Here is a 27,026-nt window from a genome sequence, read left to right as displayed (position 1 = left end):
TGCTCCTGCGGGGGCTCTCCATGGGCCACAGCCTCCTCCAGGCCACCTCCACCTGCTCCACCGGGGGCTCCTCCACCCATGGGCTGCAGCGTGGAGATCTGCTCCATGTGGGACCCGTGGGCTGCAGGGGGACAGCCTGCTCCACCAGGGGCCTCTCCACAGGCCGCAGGGGAACTGCTGCTGCGTGCCTGGAGCACCTCCTGCCCTCCTTCTGCACTGACCTTGGGGGCTGCAGGGCTGGTTCTCACTCCTTGCTCTCCCAGCTGCTATTGCGAAGCATTTTTTTCCCTTTTTTCAGTCTGCTGTCCCAGAGGCCCAACCAGTGCCTCTCTCTGGCTTGGCTCTGGCCAGCAGTGGGTCCCTTTTGGAGCCATCTGGAGCTGGCTCTGCTGTGACATTGGGCAGCTGCTGGTCTCTGCTAACAGACGCCACCACTGCAACCCCTCACTATCAAAACCTTGCCATGTAAAACCAATACAATTACAGAACTGCAGTTAACATTTGTAGGGAGAAAACAAGAAAAGCTGAAGTTTAGCTTGAGTTAACATTGGCCAATGTGGTGTCAGACAACAAAAAAGGCTTTTTAAGTATTTCAATTGCAAGAGGAAGTCAAAGGAAATCATTGGATTGATACTTGATAAAGATGGTCACCGAACAAATAGGGATAAGGAAAAGTTTGCCTCAGTTTTTAATATTAACGATAGGTCTTGGGCTGCCTGGTCATCTGAGTTGGAGGACTGGGGCAGCAATGACTTCACATTTGTGGCCACTGAAATTGTAAGGGACCAGTTTTATCAGTTGAATGTTCATAAGTCTGGGGAACCTGACAGGATTTGTTCCAGAGTACTGACGGAATTAGCAGATGTTATCTGCTATCTGAACCCTCTTAACAATTTACCAGAAGTCTAGGGAAGTCTGGAAACAGGCCAGTGTCATTCCAACCTACAAAAAGGGCATGAGAGAAGACCCAGGAAACTACAGGCTTGTTAGTCTAACCTCAATCCTTGGAAAAGTTATGGACAAGTTTATCCTGGGTGATGCTGAAAGGCATTTGAATAACAATACTATTATCAGGTATAGTCAACGTGTGCTCATGAAGGGAAAGTCCTGCCTTAGTGATTCAACCTCCTTGTGTGATAAGGTCATCCACTTAGTGGATGAAGGGAAGGCAGTAGATGTAATCTTTCTGGACTTTAATAAGGCCTTTGATAATAGTCCTTACAACATCCTTCTGGAGAAATTGTCCAACTTTGAGATGAACAGGTTCATGCTATGCAGGTGGATGAACGGACTGAATGGTAGCACTCAAAGTGTTGTAGTGAAAGGGGCTAAAACCTGGCTGATGGCCAGTCACTAGTGGTGTTCCCACAGAGCTCAATTCTAGGGCATGTTCTGTTCAGCATTTTTTATCAGTGATCTAGATGCTGGAGTGGAATGTCTCCTTAGCAAGTCTGCTGATGATAGTAAACTAGGAGGTGCTGTTGGCTCTGTGGAAGGACAAGAGGCCTTGCAGAGATATCTAGATAGATTCAAGCATTGAGCAATCATCAACAGCACGAAGATCAACAAAAGTAAATGCCAGGTGTTGCACCTGGGACAGAGTAATGCTGGATACCAGTACAAACTGGGAAATGATTGGCTGGAGAGCAGCTCAGCAGAAAGAAATCTGGGGGTGCTGCTTGACAGTAGGCACAACACGAGCCAGCAGCGTGCCCAGGCAGCCAAGAGGGCAAACCGCTTTTTGGGGTGCATTAAACACAGCACAGCCAGTTGGTCAAGAGAGGTGATTCCCCCACTATGTTTAATGTTATTGTGGCCTTACCTTGAGTATTGTGTGCAGTTCTGTGCTCCGCAGTATAAAAGGGATATTAAGATACTTGAAAGCGTGCAGAGGAGGGCAACAAAATGGGTAAAGGCTCTGGAAGGTATGGCTGATGAAGAGAGGCTCAGGGTGCTTGGGTGGTTTAGTTTGAAGAAAAGGAAGCTGAGAGGTGATTTATTGCTCTCTGCAACTTCCTGGGGAGGGGAAGTTGAGAGGGAGCTGCTGGTTTCTTCTCCCTGGTTACCAATGATAGAGTGCGTAGGAATGGCACAAAACTGTGCCAAGGGAGGTTCAGACTGCACACTAGGAGAAATTTCTTTTCTGTGGGGATCGTCAGACACTGGAACAAGCTTCCTAGCGAGGTGGTTGATGCCCCTTTCCTGCAAGTGTTCAGGAGGCATTTGGGCAGTGCCCTCAATAACATGCTGTAATGTTCGGTTAGCCCTGAAGTGGGCAGGCAGTTGGACTTGATTTTTGAAGGTCACTTCCAGCTGAACTATTCTTCTTCCCTACTATTAATGATTCTGATGAATGTAGCATAAAATACCTGTTGCTTTGTTCATTTGTCTTGAAAGTGTAATTGCCTCTGTTGTAGTGTATAGCACTGCACAGTCTCTGTGTTTGCATGCAAAGGACTGTATCTGTGGTTCCAGAAGAAAATGACAAAATCATGCATTTGATTCTAATGATTTGTTCTGGATTGGCTCTTTGCATAACTAAGCTATATGAAATAATAGTATATATACATGTGTATACTGCTGTCTGAATGTGAGCCAGCAGTGTGTTCAGGTGGCCCAAAAGGGCAATGGCTTCCTGGCTAGTATCAGAAATAGTGTGGCCAACAGCACTAGGGAAGAGGTTGTCTACTTGTATGCAGTACTGGTGAGACCACACCTTGAATATTGTGCTTAATTTTGGGCCCCTCACTGTAAAAAGGATATTAAGTTGCTTGAGCCTGTGCAGAGAAGCTGGTGAAGGGACTTCAAAAAACCAAAACAACAACAAAAAAACAACCAACCAACCAAAACCAAAAGAACAACTTACGGGGAGTGACTGGTGAAACTGGGGTTGTTTAGTCTGGAGAAGAGGAGGCTGAGGGGATACCTCATTGCTCTCTACAACTACCTGAAGGGAAGTTGCAGCAAGGAGGATATCAGTCTCTCTTCTGAGGTCCCAAGTGATAAGGCGCAAGAAAATTATCTCAGGGAAGGTTTAGCTTGGATGTTAGGAAATATTTCTTCACAGAGAGATTGATCAGGCATTGGAGTGGGCTGCACAAGGAAGTGGGGGAGTAGCTGTCCTTTGAGATGTTTCAGAGATGTGTGGATGTGGCATTGAGAAACATGGTTTAGTGATGGGACTTGGTAGGCCAAGTTGACAGTTGGACTTGATGATTTTGAAGGTCATTTCCAACATAGATGATTCTATGATTCTATAAATATTATGCAAAATTTTTTTAATGTTGAAATTTAGTCTACGAGTCATGTCTACCTCCCTTTTATTTGTTTGTAATATTCTGTGAGAAGGTTGTCGAGTTGCTCCAAAAGCTCATTTGCAGTCCCATTGAAGTAGCTCAAGCAGGGAAAAATACCAGCTTTTATTCATCCTAGATGTCTTCTTTCAGAATATTGTACCAAAACGTAAATTTTGACTTAGGAGTGTTGAAGCTCTTGACTGAGTTTGAGAATTTAAAAAATAAAATGTTTCAATATTTCTGATTAGAACACTCAGAACTTTTGGCTATTGAGCTAATCATCTTAAATTGAAAGGAAATGTTGACATTTGGGAATATTTCCACAACTATGTTGTGGAAACAGTTTTTGTTTTTATAATTATTTTTCAAGTAAGTTATAAGGTATACTACTTTCCCCCTTCCTTCCCTCCCCATTTAATAATGACTCTTTCTTTCTGTATAAGTTAATGTGTGTGAATATTTTAGGCGTATTTGATCTATGTAAAAAGTTTCTGTAGGTTTCTATTCCAAGCAAAAAAGAAACCCTGGAAGACATTCTTGGCTGAATGCAGTGTGGTAGCTTTTTGTAGGTCTTTGGATGTACAAAAAAGGAATGATGCCAGTGACCGCAAGTTGAACTAGTAGTTAAAAGACTATTGGTTCTACTCCATCTCTGCTGTTTTATCTTCTAGTGTCACACTTGGATGTCCCTTTGGGGAAACTGCACCTTAGAGTATCTTTGGAAAAGCCAGGTTTATACTAAAAGTTTGTGGTAAATTGCAATGCACCATTTTATGTCTAATTGCACTATAGTAGGAACTAATGAGTTCTTAGTGTTCGTAAGTCAACTGTTGAATTTTTATTCTGTATTCCTGGGGAAACTAGGTATATGGCATCACCTTGCTTTTCTCCCTGATTCTCTACTGTAGTAACTTTTGAAGCCAGTTTCAGTCAAGTCTGGCTGAGGATATAAGTCTCAAACATTAAGTTCCCATAAGATTTCACAAAGGGGAGCTGCCATATCTGTGAGTAAAACCCTGTTTTTCTTCTTACTAAGTGAGACGCTGCAGTACAAACAGGTCCCATAGGGAATCTAAAGAGAGTGGGGAGAGACACTGTGAGAACAGACGGATCTTCATTTGGAACTTATACATTTTTTAGGCATAAGTGGAGACATACCTGGAAGATGTGTTACTGACTCTGCTGCTCAAGGAACTATGTATTGATACTTTTTCTTTGTTTTACCTATTATATTGAGGTCAGTTATCACACTCTCACCCTTGAGGATATACAGCATGGCTAATTCTGTGCCAGAGGCCCCAGGTTAACACAGCACCTGTTTTGCATCATTTGGGCTGGTAGGAGATGGGGCTAAGGTGAAATAATGCACCTACTCTTCAGCAGCTCTGGCTAGAGGGAGGGTTCTTGTTGAGGGAGGCCACTGGTTTTCAGAAGGATGGAGGACTGGACCGAAGGAATATGGTAGTGTGATGAAATCTTTTCTTTAAATCTCTTTAGGAGAGCATCTGAGCAGGTTTAAAGTTGGAAATGTGCAAAATTAAACTGGTGGTTTTTTTGTTTGTTTTATTTTTATATTTTTTGTTGGTGGTAGCTAGGTAAAAACACCTTGGAGCTGTCTAAGGGGTAGATTGGAAGAGTTTGGTGTTATGAAAAGCCTTTGTAGGACCCTATAGCAGCTGTGAAATCTCACCGTTTGCTGTAGGAGTGTTTGAGACTGTAGTCACCCTGAAGCATTAAGGTACTTTCTCATCTGAACAGGCTGCTGGGTTGAGTGGGAACAGTGTAGTGTGTAGTAGTTCTAGCTCTGCAAGTGTATGCCTGACAGTATGAAAACAGAGCCTTTAACTCAGAGAAATTGTTGTGTCAATACACTCCCACTAACAGAGCAACAGAGCAGATCTGAAGCAGTGGCTGTGACTACAGTGGGATTTTCTGACTTCCCCAGAGCCTGGAGCCTGTCTGTGTATTGTTAAAAAGACGACACTGTGCACTACTGTCTTGCTGGTACTCCTGTCTGTCGTCCCTTAGAAAACTGTCACAAATCCAATCTTCATTTTGCTTTCAAGCTTAGAAGCACTGAAAACTGATAAGCACATCTTTACACAGGCAGTTGTCTGACAGATTATATGCTTATTTCACTAGCAAGGCTCCCGGAGAATCCCTTTTGTATTCTAGGGTACATCACATGTAATGGACCTGGACAGAGCATTTGTTTAATCTTACAGCCCAAGTTGTTCAGCATTGTCTCAGTATTTACTAATGAAGGAAATTGGAGACTTCTGTCCTTGAGTAATAGATTTTTTTTATCATGAAGTAACAGTTCTGTTTTTAATGGGGCATGTACATGAAGTGTACAGCAATGCCTCATCAGAGAGACTTTTTGAAAGAGTCAGTAAGTCTTGGGCACAGCTGATCTCTGCTTTAACAGCAGAGACGTTTTTCAAGTTGTGCGCTTAGTACCATGTGAGGGTGGTGAAAGTTGACAGAAGGAGAAAACAATCAATTTCCAACCTCAGTTTAACAAAGCTACATCTTTGCATAATGACTTGTAAGACTCCATACACCTACAGAAAGAGAACTGAGACTTCTCCAGTTTCTTTGAAGGGGTAGAGCAGAAGTATTACAGACTGAATGCTAGACTGCCACAGCCATAGGTTAATTAAAAATTTAATGCTCCTCTATGTATATGAATACTCTGTACAGAGTTATCACAAAAAATTATGTGCTTTTGCATAAAGTCTTGATGTGGTATTGCTCAGTGTGTACAGTAAGGTCGTGCTGTTTCAAAAAATATAGTAGAAGTAGAAAAGGATCAGAGAAGGCCATGAGAATGACATAAAGGCTTTCATGCAAAGAGAGGTGGATTAGACTAGGATAATTTGGCCAGGAAAAGAGGTAATAGGTTGAGTAGAAGATACAATATAAAATGGCTTGGAGAGGATGACAAGGGAAACATTGCTAGGTAATTCTTAGAACTTAAGGCACTTAAAGTCATGAATAATTGATGTACTAAAACACTTTTTAAAAATTACTGTATCTAGCCATAACATTTATTGTTGTAAATGCCAAAAATACCAAAAAAATATGTTGAAAAATAAATGTTCGGATAAATTGGTGAAAGCCTGCAAAGACTAACAAATAAACGGAGGCTAATGTAAAGGATGCTGCTGGACAACAAGCCCAGTGAATAATACAGCAACTACTCTTGTTCTTTTTCTAAGCGTTTGCTTCAGGCCATTTTCAGGAATAGAGTGATGAGTTAAATGGGCGCTTGTTTTTAGCAGTAGAGGTGTATTTGTGAACAGTAAACAATTTTTTGCACAAGTAGAAAAAACAGTGTGAATATACACACACTTAATCCAGCACTAATGCTGCTAACTGAAATGTCTTTGATTTGTAACCTTGTAAACTGAAAAATTGTGCAGGCTGGTCTGATAAAAATAAAGATCATTCTTCCATCAGTTGTGAAGCTGATGGCTGCAAGAGCGTGGCGGCTCCATGCATACATCAATAAGTGAAGATTTTAGGACCAGATGTTCAGCTGATATAGAGGTTATGAATCAGTTGAGCTACTCTAACTTAGAGCATTGAACAGTCTCTGAAAATGCCAGTGTGTTTGGAATAACAGAGTAAGAATTTGGAAATTTGTTTAATAAATTCCAGCCTGGAGTTGTACAAATGTCGCTTCTGTTCCAGTGTGTGGTACTGTTTCTGGACCAGATTCATTTTTGTGTTGGTGACGTCTGTTTCTTTTTGCTTAGTACACTGCCAACTAGGGTCATTGCCCTAATATGAGAACAGTAGAGAGGAGCAGCTCCTTTACTGCAACAGAACAGTATTGATATTCTTGTTTTAGATATTCCTGAAGGCGTGAAAAAATGGTGTCAGCCCCAGGGCATGAAGAAAGAGACATGCAGGTGCCATGGGTCATTTGTCTGCTATAGAGCAGGCACCAAATTAATTTCCCCTGTCTGAGCTGCCATTAACTTTGGATACTGTTACTATTTTTTTGAGTCTAAATTTTGGCAGGCAGTGACCTGGTGCAAGTCACTGCCTTGAGGCTAAAGCAAATTGATTTTGCTTTCCCTTTTTATTAAAGGGGAAGGGTAGGTATTCATTTTAAAGATTAATACAGGGATGAGGTTTAAATAGAATTAATTTTGTTATTTTTTTAGCAGTGTTTTCATGCATCTCTCCATTTTCCTGCTCTCTTCTGTTCCTTAAAATCTTCAATCAAATCCTTCCTTGGCCAGATTATTGTGATATCTGCCGGCTCTTCTCATTCTTTCACTGTATGCACATGTGAGTACCTGACTGGGTATTGCTTGCTGAAGACGATTTAAATATTAATGGCATTTCACCGCTTCTGGTTGTCCCTTCATTACCATTCCTCTTGCAAGCACAGAGACTAGATCAAAAACCTTGTGTTGAGTCCCTGAGTTCATTGCCCTTACGGTTGGTCAGGTCCCAAGAGCCTGGCTTGGGAATTGTTTAGGAGCTTAGCTTTGTTTTAGTCCAGGCTTGCACAGAAGTCTGTAGGAAGTGGAGATGGAGCACACATCTTTGCATTGTAGAGTGTCTGTCACTGCGTGGAGGAAGAGCAATATGGGGATTATAATGAGACCTGACCCCTTACAAGGACTGTGAGAATAGGTACAGAATATTGTGTGCTCTTTTCTTCCCACTTTTTATTCTAAAAGCCTTGTCCCTGTGCTGTACTGAGACCAAACTCAGTCTTGCCTGAGCTTTGCAGTGGATGACTGCATTTGAAGCAGGTTGCTGGCTGCAGTATCTTTTCCAGAAGCACATCAGTGTTTGCAGAGTTAAATCGACTTACTAGAATGGAGCATTTACCCTTGTGTGGTGTCCTTGCTTATCCTGAGCTTTTGCAGTGGAAGCTGGTAGCACATCAGCTACTCAGCATTCCTGGGTAAGCAGGCACACACCTGGCCACGCTAATGATTACTCAGTGCCACTTAAATGCTGATCAGAAGTGAGGGCTGTATTTACAAAGTAAAAATTGCTCTAGTCTGAAGCACAGCTTGCAGTTGCAATGAACCCTTAGTGAGAGAGCCTGTAGTTACTGAAGGACAGACCCAGAAGACAATTTTAAGGATATTTTAGGATCTCAAGACCAAAGGTGGTTATCTGTAGTATTTTGCTTACTCACCATTGGCACTTGAAGCATGAAGAGTCAGTAGCTATCCTTGTGACTGATCTTCAAGACCTCTAAGCGACTTGCTCTCTGCCTTCTGCTTATGCAAGGACGTCTGTCTGACCATCCAGATACCCAGCTCCCACCCAAACTTCTTTCAGCACTAGAGACTAGAAGTTGTCAGTGTGGAGCATGAATCTCCACACAAGGGCCTTGGTAATAGATGTTAGTTGGATTAGGATCAAAGTCTTTTCTTCAGTGCTGGTGATGACCAGGTTGTCCCTCTCAGAAACAGGAGGCTCAGCCCCTGAAGGAATGATTTATGATCTTTATTAAGGACTATCCTGTATAAAGCCAAGCTAGTGTGAGGGCATATGTGATTGTCCAATTAAAGCAGCCTGTACGGACCGTGGTGAAATTCATCAGGCAAAAATGAAGCTCTGTAAGATTTTTTTCGTTGTTCCTAGTTTGTGCATTTCATTAGATGGAGAGAAATTAAATTCTTATCTAGAGTTCCAGGCTTAAGTCTGGTTTATGTTGTGCGTCTCTTCTATTTGTCCTGTTAGGTGTTAACCTTACAGGAGAGTTTGAAACACTTGTGCTCTGTTCCCACAAGACAATGTGGCATACTGTAGTAATGAAACTTTTTTATAATTGAAGATCTAAAATACTTTAAAAATTTTGCCTAAAAAGCTAATTCAAAATGAAACATTGTATTTTCCTTTCAGGTGTGTTTTTTTCTTTTCCAGTAAAAATGTGAAAAACAAACCCCGCACATTTGAAACATAAAGACATTTTGCAATGACAAATGCTTTTCAATTGAAAATTGCTGCAGAAAACCTTGTATGAATTCATAGGAACCTTAATCTGGTCCTAGCTATAACAGCTAATTAATCTTGGAATAAATATAGCATGAATATAGTAGAGAGGAGGAACAGTTATTAATTATTAATAGTTAACACTGTAAGACTGGAAGATAAGTACTCAGGGGAAAATCTTTCCTAAAAATCAAATTGAAATATGCAAACAATATAGGGGTGGCTATTTTCAGAAGTACTAGCAGTGACTAGGTGTTTATCTTCCCCTGACACTCAGACAGCACTTGGCACCTAATTGCTGTGTCTTTGAAAATCTTCACAAATTATAAAGTAACTGCTTAGTTTTCTGGGAAATTCAGTTGAATCGCCTACATGTTTGCACCAACAGAAGGTCACCACGGAAATCTGAGCTTCTAAAAACTGCCTGTCAGTTCTCTGACCTGCAAGTGAAAGTCTAGGCTGCTTAATTGCTTGTTTCTTTTCTATCCATTTTTAACCCATGAAAATCAGGTCTTGGTGAAACATCTGTTTGCTTCTGGACACATGAGCTAAATCTGCATTCCTGGGAGTTTGGTGCATGAGGCATTTGATCCATGTTTGCACAGCCTATTTTATGTAGTGCTCAGGGTTTTTTTTCAGTCCCTGCTCCATTCACTTCTTGCCTTCCTTAATTAAATAAAGAAGATAATTGGATTAATTGTTCTGTCCAGGTTGCCCTTTTTCACTATTCATATGATGAATCGTGAGGGTTTCATATTTGCATTTTTTTTTTTTTTTGCATTTGCTTTTTGTTCGAATAGGTAATTGACTTTTTCAAATATCTATAAAAGCTGACCTGGTCTGTGCTGGTATTTCAGCTTGGCCTTTCAAAGGGAAATATCAAGCAAATTGTGTCCTGCTCATGCTAGATGAAAATAATGAAATACCTCTTAACTCTTAGCTCCCTGGGAACAGCACAGGACTGCACCTTGTCCAAGTTCCTCTTTTCTGTCTGAGTCTTCTAGAACTGTCTGTATCCTGGTGGAGGTGAGGTGGGCATGTGAATAGGTTAAGGAAAGTAAATTTGCGTATCCGTGTGACTTTACTGGTATCCTGTCTGCTAATTAATTCTGGATTATATATCTATAAAGTACTGCAGACTGCAGCAGATTTCTTGAATTACTTTACCATTTTCTGAACAAACCTCACTGCCAATCCATTCACCATTCCTTCAGAGCAAGATGAGGAAATAATGTATCTCTGTGGTCTAGAAAAGATTAAAACAAGCTAGACATTTCTGGTAAGCTGGTAACAGACATTGTTTTCTTGGTGTTTCTTTCTTCTTCCCTACCCTCCAAAAAGAGATGTACTAGGTAGAGGGAAGAGGAAGATTTTTATTTATTTATTTATTTTTGTTAGTTGGTTAGGGCTTGGGGTTCTTTTTCTCTTTTGTTTGGTGGATTTTTTTTTTGAGTACCAGTGTTCTGTATCAGTCTCAAAGTGGCAGGCAAGTTTCAAACAGAAATACATAATAGAAGTTATCTCCAATATTGCTGTTAATTGCTGTGACAATTTCTGAAAAGCCACAGAAGTTTGGAAACTTCTTTCCAAGGTATTTTAATATTACACGTTTTTACAAATGCTGTTTTCTTTTTGCAGTATATTATAGGGTTTTTGAGATAGAATGAAAAGGGTTAAAAATGCAACCCTCTTGGTCCAAGGCCCTCCAGTGTTGATTATGCTTATTAAAACTGAATAGTATGCTTTTTGACCAGCTGCTTCTGCAGCACAAATCTCATTTTAGTGTGGAGATTTTTTTGCTTACGGGAAAAATCCTTGTACAAATGCTTTTGGCTGTGGTCAGAAGTGGTGCTTCAATACCAGCATGTTCTTTTGTCAATCAAAACATCCTCCTGAACGGTTCAGCTAGTGTTAGCAGGAGATGTGCTAAGGCTCTTAACTGAAATGTGAGCATAGCTTTTTATCATGGAAGCATCTGAGTTTATTTTCTAGGAGAATAAAAAGTGATTTTTTTTCCATTGCAGTCCTTCTCTGCAAACTTAAAAACCAACTGGTGGGCCTGGTGGGCATCCATATCTCCCCATTGTGCATTGACTATCCATAAAGTAAACACTTCATGGAAAAGTATGTTCTTTTCCCTTTCAGATTTTTAATTTTTCCTAGGAAACAGAACATTGCTCTTTTTTGAGGGTACTGAGTGAGAGTACAGTATTGATAGATACTTTAGTTATAGGGACTGTAAAAGACAGCAGTAACAAACAGATGTTTACTTTTCTGAGTAGTCTATCTTACTTGTTCATTATGATCATTCTTCTGGAAAAAATGGTTGAAAGTGTAAGACTGAAATGTCCCCTGCAAATTAATCAGTAGAGCATGACCACTTTAAATTTGTATGTGAAATATTTGTCTTATATTTGTGTCAACTACACTTTACAAATGTGGTAAGATCAAGTACGTTTGCACACTACAATTGTAGTATTATAACTGCTTGGAGGTGGTTTTTCCAGTTTGTGTGCCCGGTGAAGCAAAAATCCTACTTCCTATTTTTGGTACCACATACATCTTCAAGGATGTTGTTGCCTCTGTGATCTGTATTAACCTCTGATCTTTGCTTTGCCTTTCCAGCACTGGCTTGAGCCCAACAAGTCCATCTTCAAGCAAATGAAATGTAAGTGTTGAGAGCTCATGTTTTAATCTGCTTTTGAAATGCCCAAAGCTTTTTTCTATGCTCCCATGCAGTAATTTAGGACGTACTTTATTTATTTCCTGGTGGAAAGAGGCCTTTCATGTCCTATCTACTAGAAAATCCATGCTACCCTCATTTCACTTCTTTTTTTCCCCCACAATTCTGCACATCAAGAGCTTTTCTTTACTGTGCAAGGCAGGAGACAGCTGACATTTGTGGAGCAGCAGATCTGGCGAGGAGAAGACCTGTATGTTCTCTCTCTCTAAGTCAGCTATAGTCAGCCACTGGAAGATGGAGTGTGACAATCTGCAGTGTTGTTTGTGTCTGCTTGTTTGTTGCTGCTGTTGTTGGTGGTTGGTTGCTTGCTTGCTTTCCACAACCCCTTGCTTCTTGCCAACGCAGAACATTAGTTTAAGATCATTGCTGCAGCCAAGTAAACTCGGGTGCTAGGGACTGGCAGTTTAGGTAGTGAGTTTCTGCAATAGACAAGTAGAAAATTATAACTGTTATTTCGAAACAACTCCTTAAAATAGAAATGTATCATTTGAATTGTCTTTTTGACATGCTCTGATCTGGCTCATCTTTTTCATTAAATGGTCCAACTGTGCGAACTTCTTCATTAAACAGACGTACTTTGATATTCAGAAGATTACATCCAACAGCAGAAGAGTGTTTATTTTGCTGTTCCTGAAGACTTGACCTAGGTCACTGGGAGTTGTTTAATAGAAGTTGTCTCTCGACTTAGTTTATGAAATGAAGGAGAATTTTACTCACATACGTACCCCTTTGTGTGCAAGTCCTTTGTGTTTTAAGCATGAATACAAGGCATCTTTTGTATGGGAGACTGTTTATTTTAAAATGAGATGAGGTTAAAGAGATTGTCAGATATGTAAAAACAAGCAAACAGGAAACCCCCTAGGTGCTGGCTGGATGACATGGAATACTTCAAAAAATTCTTCCACTAATGCAATAATAACATATACTGCAAGATGGGTATATGTGTACATATAAGTGTGCACACACGTGCCTAGCATATTCAATGTGAACTGTGTCTAGTGTTTAGGTAGCTGGAGTGTTATGCAGTTTGCAAAGCAACAAATTCAGGAACTCTGCCAATAGATGCACTGAGCGTGTTTTCATTTATCGAAAACAACTCTATCTGCATATAGATGTTGCCTAGATATGATCGATGGTAGTCAATAAATTCCATAGATGCTGTGATGTGGTGGGCTAATCAGAGGGCTTGTGTGGCTTTTGTTGAAGACTCCTAATCAAAACTCTGAAAATGTGTAGAAAGAAGCAAAATAAAATGCAGCTAATATGAGGTTATCAACAACAACAGAAAATTAGAATGAGAGGCCAACAAAGGTGTTTTGTTATCATCCTTACATTTAGCACACAAATAGAATTAAATGTGTTGTTGGCTTTTCATGAGCAATTTCAGTTTAATGCTGCATAACTTTATTTTTTGTCACAGATGAAGAACTTCAGTTGCTACCATAACAGGTGCTTTAAGGCAACAAAACAAGGAGATATATTTTATATAAATGTGTAACACCCACGTAGATTATGGCTAAATGTATCTTTCTCTACCACAGGTTTCAAGGACACTTTTGTAAGCGTTTCGTATCAGGAACCTCTCAATTTATTTTTCTAAAAATATACTATGTAGTAGAATACTAAACAATTTCTAAAGGCACACAAGGTTAATTGATATTTTGTCTAAAAATATTCAATTCACTATGAAAATATTTAGATTCAGAAGCTAGTTTATAAATTACCAATATTAATTTAAAACGCATCACCGTCTCAGGTGACCTAAGTGAGTACTGAAATTAGCAGCAGGTGGAAAGCAAAAACTGAAGCAGTGAAGTGGCTGGTTAACAGAACATACATTATGTGTATCTGACTTCTGGGAGAAGTAGTGGCAGAAAGCTGTTGACAGTGAGCCTATTAGATGGAGGCTTCCTTTTCTTTCTTCGCCATTAAGGAATTCAGATGACAATGAAATGATCTGTTTTGTAAGAACAGATATTCATTTCCTCTGATGCAAGAGTAGTTTGTATTAAATACTAATGATTTAAAATATTCTAAATTCAATTGTATGCTTTGATTTACATATGATTACAAGGCATTTGGATACCTGCAGCAAAAACAGAGAAATGCTGCATGCCTGATCTCAGCTACCATTTGTGGGGGACTTATTTTCCCCTACTCACTGACAAGTTTTGCTGTGGACTCATACAGCCTTGTGTTTTCTGTCTTCACTGAAATGATTTTGTCCTAATGTGATGTGTAAATCCTAGTTTAGTGCCTCAACCATTTTTGCTACTAATTTTGCATGAAAGGGGGAATTTTAGTCTCTGAGAAGTGTCCCGAATGACTACCCGTCTTGTTTGTACTGTCTGAAGTCAGCTGATGGCTAGCTATTAGGAACAGTGAGCACCGTGCTTCCAGAAATGCATTTAAAAGTTCCCTATAAGGCTACTTAAGGTACTTGCATCTTTGTAGATAAAAGTCTTTTTAAACCAGTGTTTGTGTTCTTTGCATGCTGCTTTTTTTTTTGTTTTTTGTACTGTTATTCTCCCCCTGATGTTGGCAATAAAGCACATCTCTATTTGGCTATGCTTTTATATTTTTTTTAATGTCTGGAAACGTCTTGGTGTAAGTCCTACTGGTCACTTCAGCAGTAATGTTTAAAAAGGACAATTTTTCCATCCTCTCTCTCTCATCCTTCCCTGCCTCTCCCCCCCCCCCCCCATTTCATTTTTAAGGTTAATTTGTATAATAAGAATGCAACTCTCCTGTAACATGGGGTGTGGGAAATATCCAAGTATATGGGTTTTTTTTTGGTGACAGTGGAACAGGATCAGTTTTGTTTATCTGAATTCAAAACGTACATTTTTCTTACTGTCTTACATCTCAGATTATCTGAGAAAGGAGTGCAAGAAGGATATCTGCCTGTGTCAGGCCACTGGAATTTGCTAAGAAAAATAAATTTCCTTCATCTCTAATGCTGTTGTCAAATCGGTGAATAGCTGGAATGAACCAAGGAAAACGAGAATGAAGGCGTAGAGATGGACTGTGCAAAACTTTCAACCTGATTCTTAAACAAACTCATAATTAATTTTTCATGCCTCAGTACAAATCTAAAAAAGAATTTAAGCAAATATGTTGTTTGTAAATTCATGCATAGTGAAGACAGGAAGTTTCATGTGATTATTTGGGCACTAACCTGCGTGCCCTATATTCTTTATCTTTGACCCCATGTGTATTTAATAACACAATTTGAAGCATTTTCATAACCGGTTGATGAAAATCCACCTTGCCCTGTGTTGTACTGTAACTAATTAAGTACAATGAGGAAGATACCACAGTTAGAGGTTTGTGATTGATCAGGTATCTCTTAAATATAAAATAAAAGCATAGGGTAGTGTTTTGTCTTAGATGTGCTCAGCCAGTGGTCTGGATAAACATCTGATTCACATGTTAAGGGAGGAGGTATGTAGAATTATCAGCACACGTCTTAGGGTTCCCCAGAGGTCCTTCTGCAGCGTCAGTGAACATGAAGACAGTTTGAGTGTAAAAGATTATTATTATTTTTTTTCTAACGAGCAGTAGCTTTTGGTACAATAACATAGTTCAGAGACTCTGTAACATCAAAGAGCGATACAGGAAGTTTTCTGTCATAAAACAAACAGCACTGCCAGTACAGATCTTTGCAGAAGCTAGTGTTTATGCTGGGTGAAAAGCAGGTTGTTAAAAACAAATCCTTCCCAGAAGTGGCAGCTGAGAATTTTCCACCCTTTTTCCTATATTTCACACTTCTAGAACTTCAATCAAGGTGTTCACTATCTTTTAAAAATATATATTTTCTCTTAAATATTTTTTCCTCTGTTGTTTCAGGTTGTCTGTCAGCGAAGGAAACGATAGTATGAATGTGTAGTTTTTCTTAGGCTTATCATTCCCTGTAAGTGTTTCACATACATAGAAGACTTAAATGATTCAGAAGCAATTGCTTAAAAATAGATGCACCTGAAACTGAGTTCCTTGCACACTGGTGTCTGTGCCAAGGGGTATCACTCCCACATCCCTCTTTGTTTTGTTTTTCAGTTAAGAGCTTGTTACTGACTAGTACATTGGATAGTTTGTTTTAGTCAAAGGCAACTGAAATATTAAAAACATACAATCAGTTGCCACAAAAAAATCTTCTGCACTGTGTATACTGTTCCTTCATGAGAAGCTAGGTCATGCTGTCGAAGGTTTCAGCATTTGACATAACTTGAGTAGTTTTATTCATTCTTTGCCTTCATCTCCTGTGTGCTGTTAACACACAAACTGGCAAACTAGCAGCCCTATTGTGACAGAGTTTGCAGTCAGTACTATTGTCTGGAATTAAAATCCTTTGAAATGACTGCAATTGTGAATCTTTTTTAGTGAGAAAGCAAAGCTTGTGATGGTAGGATATCCTTACAAAGCCTTGGGCATTTCACTGCAACAGCTGGCCCTTATCTGACAGATAAAGGACCACTCTGAGAGAAAAGGCTTATAGGTATTATAAGCCTGATTGTATTCAGACTGGTTCGGTGTTGAAGAAACATTCTGATAAAAATTGAGTTCTGTTTTGGGAAGGTTTGTTTTTGTTAGTGTATCCACTTTAATGTGTGAGTAAGAGGTAGCAAGTAATTTTAATTTTGAGGAATTGAGGAATTGTCTGGTTTGACAATCTTATTTCTTGATCTGATGCAATACGTTGCCTGTCTTGCTTTCCACTACAAGAATACAGAGAACGAAAGAATGTCAGGTTCTCTTGTGTGTTTCTCCAGTGCTGTAAAATCCATAAGATAAAGGCCTTAATAAACACTTACATATAGTCATCTGTGGTTTTGGAGGAACAATAGGTTTATGATCCATTTTTAAATTAAGATGGGGAGGAAAGTGGATAGTTGCATGCATTCTCCCTTTCATGTTTCAAATGTTCATTGTTTGTGGCTTGTTGTCTGGTCCGCTTTCCCCAAATAGACAAAGAGAATCCGCTGTTTCTTTCTGTAATTGAAGGGTACCACATTGTAACACATCTGGAGATGAATTGGATGGCTGAGGTCACGTTCTTTTCAGTATTTCACATTGCAGGTCAGGATTGTGCTGTTCGTGTGGGTGTTGCTGAGAAAGGAAATCTGTTTAGCAGGCTGCAGCAGCCTTGTTTTGCTTTCCTTGCTGCTCTCCTGAGGAGGAATATTGTTACAGAAGCCTGAGTCTAGGAAAAGGCTTGCAAAGCCTTCAAACTGTCTTGCCCAATCTCCTGCATATTCTGTGTGTTTAAGTATAATTCTGTCATGTACTGTCCTCCTGCTACAAGTACAACATTTCTATTATAAGCGTAGCTGGTGACTGATTGTGGGCTGTTAGTGCAGTGTATGCTGTCCTTTTCTCCCTGTGATACTCTTTGCATGGGGACAGCTGTTGCTTTTCTGCAGCTACCATATACCAGCAGAGCTTGGCTCTTACACCATCTTCCCTTTTTTTATTTTATTTTATTTTATTTTATTTTATTATTTTATTTTATTTTATTTTATTTTATTTTATTTTATCTTATTTTATTTTAATTTTTACCACAGCCAAAGTTTGTCATTTCACTGACATCCAAAATTTGGGTAAAGTTCAGCACATTTTTAGTGTCTTGTGGTAGGCTTGTACTGGGTAGGCCCTTGCAGAGCCATGCACTAGCTGTTCTTATTTCTGCATCCCTGTTTCAAGCACAAACTAGTTTTAAATCTATCAGGAGATTTAATAGTCTCCTTTTTCTTTTTTTCTTTTTCCTGAGGAGTATCTTCTATTCATTTAATACAAGTTGACTTTTCTATCAAGTTTTGTAAATGGATCCATATCCTGAAAGGACAAGTTTTTCTGCCTTACTTAGTTGTAACAAGGCTATTAAGAAAAGACAGAATCATTTAAAATTATATACATTATCTTTCACTTTTTCTGTGCAATATGATTTCTTCGTACATTGTTCGGTGACTGTTTTCCTTCTGGGACATTGAATTCGGTTTACCTTCTAGTTTGCCACTACAGGGCAGGAAGGAGGTAGCAATGTTGTCTGTTTCACAGCCAATTTCCAGTCACTTTAAGTCAATGCTGCAGTCACATCTAAGCCAAAGCCCATAGAAAGCATTCTTAGTGCTTCTCTTGCCTTCAGTGGCCTTGTCCAGATTTGATTACCTTGAATGTTCAGACCATGCCTAGAGAACACTTAAGGCTTTTTTTCTTTCTCCATTACCTTTTGTTGCCGCTTCCTTGCTTTCTTTTTTATCTGCACTTTTCATCTCTCACTCCCCATCTCTTCTGATATTCCTCCCCGTGTCTCAAATAAGAAGTTATTTAAACAAGAAAAAAAAAGTGAAATCAACTTTTTTTTTTTTAGTTGAGGCTGACTGACCATATTAAGAAAAAATGTATTATGAAGCCTTGAAAGGGTAAAATATTCTTTTATCTTCAAAAGCAGTTGAACCCTCCAAAGGATAAGAACCATAACAGAAAATGTAATACATTTTTATTTTCTGTTGCTTTACCATGGAATGATGTGTTTCTGGAAATTTGCAGCATGCAGGTAAATACTGCAGCCAAAGTAGCATCAGTAATATCAGGATTGTTGAACCAATTACTACTTGTAGTTTTGCACAAGCCAATGAGCTAGTAAACTTGAGAAGGTGCTAGAGTAAAATTTTCTAGTAGCTTAGTAATTACTGATAGATTACAATAAGTAAAACTTAATCTGTTTCAACAGTTTTCTTCTTCCATTATCACTATTTTTGGTCTGTACTTTTCTTCCACCTTTTCTTCTTTTCCCTCTGTAAAACCACCATCTCTTCCAAGATTCAGGAAGGTTAGACTGCCTCTGTGCCTTGAATATACATTAAGACTAAAGGACTTTTAAAACTAACTAGAATATTTTGTATCTATACTTTACTATGATATAAAGTTGCATAAATACTTTCCTTAAAAATAAAATAATTTAAAAAAGAATGAAAACTTGTTAAGAGTCTATACATATTGAGAACTACTGTAATTGTGTGTAGAAACTTTTGTATGTTAAATATTTTAATAAAAGGTTTATAATGCTACACTTGTGTCTCTAGGACACTTTCCCAAACGAGTGCAATGATTACGTATTCCCATTTTATTTGAAGCCTCAGTTCTTCCTCTTTTTCTGGCCGTCTAAAAATGACGGTGTTGGTCAATGTTTTGGTACAGTCCGCTTGTGCTGCTGGCAGAGCCGAGGCCCTTGCTGCTGGGACAGCAGTTCTGCCTTTGTGCTTGATCCATCCTCATGCTTTCTAATGAGTTTACCTGCAGGCTTGAGAGTTACCATGGCTTGTATAATAGAGCTGTGGCTTTTCTGCCCACACCATTTACTTTTTGAAGATGCAATATTTTTCTTCTTGTTTCTCACTGAAATCTAGAACATGAGTGTTGTCAGGCTACAGATTGCTCTGAGGACTTTTCCTATCTCTGTATCGTGCCTGCTTTGATATTTTTAAGTTCTCTTTTCACACTTCTTTTATTCTATTAGGATTGTGGCAAGATTCCTCTTTATTAGAATAATGGTCTTTTGTTTGCTTTCAATCCCATCTGTAATCACCAAAAGATCACTGGCCTAGGGTTAGATAATATCTTGAACACTATCAAAGATGCAACAGTAGGATGTAAAGCTGTGTAAAGTGAAATCTTCTGTTACTGTGATAGTCTTTCTCTTTTTGCTTTATTTTTTCTTTCTCTCTTTCCCTGTCTCCCCTCCCCTCTCCCCCATCTCTTTCCCTTCCCTTCTCCTACCTTTTCCCGTCTCCTTCTCCCTCCCTCCCTCCCTTCCTTCGTCCTTTCCTCTCTTCCTTCCTTCCTAGAAGTGAAAGTATATTTAAGGCCTAATACTGATAAGTTAGCTGAGGAGTAGGTAATGTAGTATTATTAAATACTGGAATCAGAAACAGTCCTGTCTCTAGCTTACTTAGCCAAAATTAATTAATGGGTTCTTCCATTTTGTTGTCTGGGCATTATCATTACCAGGAATAATAGTTATTCATAACACCTTCATACCTCATTGTGATCAGACACAAATGTTTCCTATTTATCATTTGCCAAAAGGAAAGGAGGAAGGAAAAAACAAACAAACAACAAAAGTGCACTCAAAAGAGCAGTCCAGATGTTTTTATTCATACTGCTTGGATCAAGCAATAAGCCCTGTGAGGTGCAAAACCATGTATAAATTGCTTTGCGCAGGCTGTCAGTATTTTGCATGTGCTTTAGCCTTTGTCATTTATTCAGTTCTTTTCATACACATAATATGTACTGGTTTTGTTTGATTCCCTGCATAATTCTTCAAAGCTGACCTTCACACGGACTTTGTGAGAGGCAGTTCCTTCAGAATATCTGAGACAGTGTTGTTTGCTACAGTTCTCATGCTTTTCTTTTTTATAATCTTTCAGCTCATCCACCATATACCATGTGCTTTAGAGTGAAATTCTACCCACATGAACCCTTGAAGATTAAAGAAGAGCTCACCAGGTATTTTTTTTTTGTCTGTACATTTTTAACAAGTCCAAAATAAGACTGCTTGTTGTGTAGGCTAGGGTTCTCATCATTTATGATAAAATGTTATAGCAGACAGACGTTTGCACTACTGATAACCTTTTTTATTTACTATGATAACTATGGAGATTTAAAAGCAGCTTAAGGGGACTTTTCCTAACATACAGAGAAGTAGTGATACTGTTGCAGAACTTCCAGGAAGTGGCAATGATCAAATTGCTGGGCAAGTATTATGCTGAGTCTCGCACATGGAAGGATTGTGGACTTTATTAAGTTTCTTTTGTTTCTAAGATTTTCTTTTATTGTGTGTGTGAAATAAACTGTGAAGTTTAATTCAGTAGTGGCTCTATCTTTTTTAATAGGAACATGATTTTTTTTCTAATTGAATTTTTGAATTGAAGTGTCTGTCATAAGGACCAGGAACAATATAGTATTTCTAAAGCATGGATGGAATTTAGAAAACTGATGTAGAAGTGAAATTTATGTATATTTTTAAAGTATAGCTACTGTAGAGGTTAAGAAGACTTGTTGCTTACATTGGAATTTTCCAGTGTTTTGAAAATATACCTGTGCGATAGATCTTAATAAATAGTACTCAATAGTACTTAATAGTACTATTAATTGATTAACTAGTAGTTAACTAGTAGTTAACTAGTAGTTAATTATTAACTATTAATTACTATTACTAAATAATTAGTACTATTAATTAGTAATTAGATAGTACTTAATAAATGGGATTTTTGTCCTTCCTGCTAACCATTTTGAATATTTTATTGCTCCAGATATTTTTCAAGAAGAGCACTGGGCAAAAATGTAGGGAAGTAACAGCTATTTTTACCTCTGCACCAGCTGTGCAGGGCTGTCATACCACATTGTTAGTCAGCAGGACACACTGCTAACTGATAAGTGTGTGTTGCAGAAGTACAGAGCAGTGGAGCACTTGTTGCCTTGAGCTCTTCATCGATGCTTTCCCCAAGCCCTGCAAATTCTTATGCTCACAAGTCACTTTGTGAATGGGAGCATTCCCACTATCCCTGGTCTCGTAGTGAAAGTTTCAGGAACAGCTTGTATTCTGCTGAATGGTAAGTTTACAGTTTGTATAGAGCAGCTGGAACATGCTGTTCATATTATGGCTGTTTATCTTGGGTGAAGTACTGAAACTGTTTAGCTGAGGGAACAGGTTATAAACCAGGAAGTTTAGGGATTTTCATTATTTGTATTTGTCCTTGAATGAATGTTTTACTTTTTATGAGCTGTAGTTTAAATCTTCTAGGAAGGTGTAGACTTTTCTCATTCAAGAGCCTTAATTGATTGATTTTTTTTTTCTAACTGCTTGGATACCCTCTCAGCAGAAGTTTAATGAAAATGCAAAGCACCTTGAGTTAGCTCACTGAAATGTATTGTGCTATCAGTACGTTTTAGTATCTCCTGGAACACTTCAAATTGATTTTTAAAGTCAAGCTACTGTTTAAAAATATTTTATGGACTTTTATTAGAAGTAATACTATTAAGGTACTAGACAATCTTAAAAAGGAGAAATAATCTCTCTTTTCATATGTTCACCTAGTGCACATGACTTGTTTTTGCATTTGATCAGCTTTATAGTTTCCTAATGTTGCTATTTCTAAAGCTTTGCTTGGCGTCCAAATTTCCAAGGTCTCTTACACAATAATAAGGTATGGGAAATACTCCTGAAATCACTAAAGCGGAAGGTCAGATTCAAGATGATGCTCTAAACTGGCTGGAGTTCTTTTTTTTTCTTTTTTTTTCCTTGAATTGAAACAATTGGTGAAACTCAAGGAGAAGAAGGTCAATTAGTATTTGACAGAGGGCAGTCATCAAACAGTCAACCAGTTGTCAAGGTTTCGTATGTTTTTTTTTTTTGGTGGTAGGGGTTGGGGTTTTTTGTTTCTTTTTTTTTTTTAGGACTTCTTTTCTATTCACATGTTCCTTTCAATGTATCCTTAAGACGATTGGAAAATATATTAATAATATTGTCACCCATTAATATTGTCACCCATTAACTTAAAAGCCATCTGTACTTTATAGCTGTATGTATGGTCAGGTGAGTCACAGTAAAAGTGCTTTACATTTCTCATAGTGTGCATGCCTAAATGTATCACAGAGCTGATCTCTTCCTTCTTCAGCTGTGTAGAATCTGTTGGGTGTCTGTAGTCCCCATTTAGTAGGTGAAATTAAGAGACAGTAAGACTCTTCCTGCCACATTGTCATACTGTTTAGCTCAGAATATTAATTAACCCTGTCTGAATTCTACATGTGGATTATTGTTGGTGCAGTCTTTGTAAAAGCTTTATAGGAATAAATCCTTAATAAAGCATCTTACAGACATCAGGGAGATGTGCAGGTATTTTTAAAAGCTGATTTTCTTGCTATTCAATGGCAATATTTAATATAAGAAAAACATATTCAGTATGTGAAGCTGTGTATATGGGGTTAATTGTGTAATTTCTGTGAAAATATTATAAAATAGAGAAATAGTACTATGGATTCGGACATCCCTAGCAGGAAGAAAACTGAGTATTCATCTTCTCAGACTACTACTGCTGCTTCATTTCTATTCTACCTTGGGTAGGCTAGACTGTAATCCTTGAGGTAGTGTATTGTTTTCCAGTGGGAGTGTTTTCAGGAAATTAAAGTGGAGAAAGACCTATCTGAAGTCATCCCTCTGTTTGCAATATTATAGAAAAGAAACCATGAGAATCTGAAAAAGTGTGTACATAGTGGCCAGGAATGCCTTGGGCAAAGCATCAAGCCATGTGCTTGTCTGTCACTGTGTTTAGTTCCACTGTTCAGGATGTGTGAGAATATTGTCAGTCACATTATACCATTCCAGCTGCTTACTTTCATCTTCTCTCATTTTAATTAATGATCACTTCTATAGCTATGCTTTTGAAATAAAATCAATGCTTGCCCCTGGATATTAAAGCACTTGGAGATACAGCGTTGCTGAATCAGAAGTTCTGTGAACTCAGACACTAAGGATAACTAAAGAATTCAGGACAAATTTTCAGCATTTTGCTGGAGACGTAGGCTCTGTGTGGTCCTTGATCACTGTGTTCTCTAGAGTCGGCTAATGTTAGGATTTCAATCCAAAAGTTAACTTCATTAGCCACGGGGATTGTTGCCTTGAGCTGTCTTGTTTCTGTAATAACAAACTATGTGAAACCTGACCTGTCGACAAACCTGTCAACCTGTCTTAATGCACTTGAACGTTTAACTTTCTTAACTTATCCCTTTAATTTGTGTTAACATGGATTTAAATGGTCTGTCCTTGATTTTGGAAATATTGCTTCCTCAAAGGGGCAGTGAGGCCACACCTGTTTGAAACCACTTTGAGGAAGACTAAAACCACACTTTTTCTGTAAGAATCAAACTATTCAGGTAGTTTTCCCAGAGTCTTTTAAAAAATGTGATGAGAAAGTGGCAAGGATTTAACATATTTTGCTCAAATGAGCAGGCCTCTGAATTTAATTCAGGAGCGCTGGAGGGTCAGCAGGTTACAACACAAAAAGTGAATATAGATTTTTGAATGGTTTGTGTAATATTTTAAACCGAGAAGTACTCAGTCTTAGTGAGAAGAGTGGAGGTCTTCTGTACTGCGGACATCTCTGAGGGGTTGACTTCTGCCTTGTGTAGAATCTGGAGAATGTCGGTCTTTTCTGAGTGGTGCATTTGTGGCTTTCTGTTTCACATGATATAATAGTCTTATTGGTGATATGAAGTCAGAGCAAAGTTCTTCAGCTTGGGAAAACAGCATTTAACTGTTTTCACTGAACATCCTTAATGAAAGGAATGACTACTAGTTTTAAGTAGGCAACAGCACCATAACAAGCACGTTGGCACATCTCTCTTGTTCTCTGCCACACTCACATGTAAAACATAACTTCAGTCTCTTTTCTCATTAAATCAGCATCTGGTCACAGATTGTTTTCTAGCTGACACTCCACAGGGCTGGGGTAGAGACCCTGAATACATATGCATATACTTACTTTATTGCTGCTAATTTTGCTCTTCTCCTTACTTCCTTTTACTTCATCTTTTACTGCAGTCAGAACATTGTAGTTGTTTTTTTGCACAGAGGATGATAAGTCTGGGTCAGGAGAGCATTTTTTTTCTTTAGCCATGTGTACAGAATCACATTCAGAAAAACTAACACGATATTCCAGGGTTCACTGTAATGGTTAATATTATTCTGGCTCAACAGGCAAAGACGTAAAGTTGCCATGAAAGGAACTACAGAGGCCATTCAAATTCACTGTATGCACAGCATCCCAACACCCTCTGCAAAGCACAGATGTTTTTGCTCTCTGCCTCTCTTCGCTATTCTTTAATCAGAGGTCAGAGCCCTGGGAGGGTCCACAGCTGTGAAAGCATGACATGCTGCACGTGAACAGAATAGGAACAGCTGAGGGAGTATGAGCAGATGGATCCAATGACCCATCACACTCAGGCACAGATTTTTACTGCTTGCTTCTTTTCAATGTTCTTGTTTAGGTAATAAATAAATCAGTGTTTGTTCTTTTTTATGTAATAAAGCAGCCCGAGGCCTCCAGCCTTCTTGTCTCTAAATCCCTACATTATACTGTGTATGTATAATTAAAATGAGAAAATATGAAGTCATTTGAGGTCCCAAAGGAGTGATGCTACAGATAATACTGTATCAACAGTAATCCATGATTATTGTAGAAAAAAATGAGAACTAGAAGGGGGCATGGGTGAGTAGCTGGTGGAATTAACCAAAGATGGATTATTTCATCTAGCTGTCATCATGCATTTTTTTCCTAATCCATGTTTCATAATCCAAGAAGCAGTTCTTCAATCACTAGACTGTCATAAAACAGTGTAATAGGTACTTTGGTACAAGAAAAGCAGATGAAAAGTGTTTAACTGGAAATCATATAAAATGACAAAGACGGGGCATATAAACATGGCAAATTAAAGAGCCCTGAGTGAGCTAGCCTGGTCAAGCAAGAACAAACAGTACAGCTGCATGCATGCAGGGATTGACTACCCTGTCACAAACAGCTGTATTCAATGCTGCTTCACACTGGAAGAACTTGTGCTTTTTCCTCCAGATTGAGGAGCTAGTTGGGGCCAGTAGTCTTCCTTTAGATTGCTAATGCTTCAGTATCGAGCCATTTAGTATTGCAGTAAGTTCATCTTTCCAAAGATGAGCTAATATTGGGTACAGCTGTGCTGCTGAACCCTATTCCAGATATAATTTAGGAATACCTCTACCTCCTTGGGTGCCCTTGTCAGCTCTTCTGAAGACATGTGGTGGTAGCTATTCTGATGCTGCTGCAAGCCCACTTCTCTGTTTTGGCTTTACAGAGGTAATTAGCAGTTGTCAAGTGAGTTTTTAGTTTTAATAGTATTGGATTCACAATCAGATAAAATACCATAGGACTTAAAGATCAGTGAGAGTTGTTAATAAGAGTACTTAGTACTCGCAGGCTTGCATCTAGCATTCAAGGTGGCAAAAATAAATTAAAAAAAAAAAGGAGGATTTTTTGGTGAAGCTTGTGCCTGTGCATGAAGGACATCTGAGAGGTTCGTAGTTCCTCTTGTGTCTCAGTGGGGAAGGCAGGAGAGCTGAGAAGATGCAGTTCTGTTTTGGAAGCCTGCAGAGAACAAACTATTCCTGTGCTGTGTTGAGGCTTTTATGTACCTACTTTTCAAAACAATGCTGCAGCCTGTCCCTTACTATTTCTTTGTCTTCTTTATTCACTATTTAATTAATTATTGTGTAGCAGTAACGTTTTTCCCATGTAGCCAATGCTTTTAAGCAGCTGGCTGGTACAGCAGTGTTTCACACTTTTTCCTATTCCCAAGGAAAGACCATGCATAGTAAAGCAGATGCTGACCAGCTCTGCAGCCAGGACAAGCCCATGTATTGCTAGATCCAGGTGGCAGTCGTCATTTTGACCACAGAAATGAAAGGTTAGAGATTGCTACAAAGCTGTCATTCAAGTCATGTTCCCATGATGTTCCCATGCCCACCCCAGGCAGAAAATGGACTATTTCTTTCTGAGGGAATAACTTTATTTATTTTTTAATAAGTAATACTGCTGGTTCAGACTTCTCTGATGATTTTTACCATCCAGGAATTGCACAGGTTCAGTATGGGGTTATGGGATGCTGCTACACTTTCTTTTTTTTTAGTTCTTAGCATTAAAACAACTTTCCACAAAGCATACAGAAAGGTGTTTGTCCTTTCTACAGATGCTTGTTAATACAAAAGACATGCAGTTACCCAAATATGGTAACAAAGTATATGCTACTAGTTTTGTTTTTTTGACATTTGTGGGTGGATCATACATTCGACCTTTTCTTAGTAAGAGAAATATATTGTTTTTTCTCATGTTTGAACAAAGTTCATGTTTTGAAGTCATGATGGCTATGTCCCTAGCTTCTAATTCTTCTTATTTGGCTTATGACTGGTCAGGTGAATTGTAGGGCTGACT

At 38.7% G+C, this 27,026-nt stretch overlaps 1 protein-coding gene across 3 annotated transcripts in view; it reads left to right on the top strand.

The window, feature by feature from the left end:
• Window positions 1-27,026, top strand: part of FRMD3 (FERM domain containing 3) — a 155,469-nt gene that overhangs the window by 69,442 nt on the left and 59,001 nt on the right. For all 3 annotated transcript variants that reach the window (XM_035565303.2, XM_035565304.2, XM_050716443.1), the window contains exons 3-4: window positions 11,895-11,937; window positions 20,439-20,517. In XM_035565303.2, coding sequence (XP_035421196.1) covers window positions 11,895-11,937; window positions 20,439-20,517 — 122 coding nt within the window. The remainder of the gene's footprint in view (window positions 1-11,894; window positions 11,938-20,438; window positions 20,518-27,026) is intronic.

This window comes from Cygnus atratus, chromosome Z (assembly GCF_013377495.2).
Source record: "Cygnus atratus isolate AKBS03 ecotype Queensland, Australia chromosome Z, CAtr_DNAZoo_HiC_assembly, whole genome shotgun sequence".
Classification (NCBI taxonomy): Eukaryota; Metazoa; Chordata; class Aves; order Anseriformes; family Anatidae; genus Cygnus; species Cygnus atratus.
This window is presented reverse-complemented; position numbering and strand designations above follow the sequence as displayed.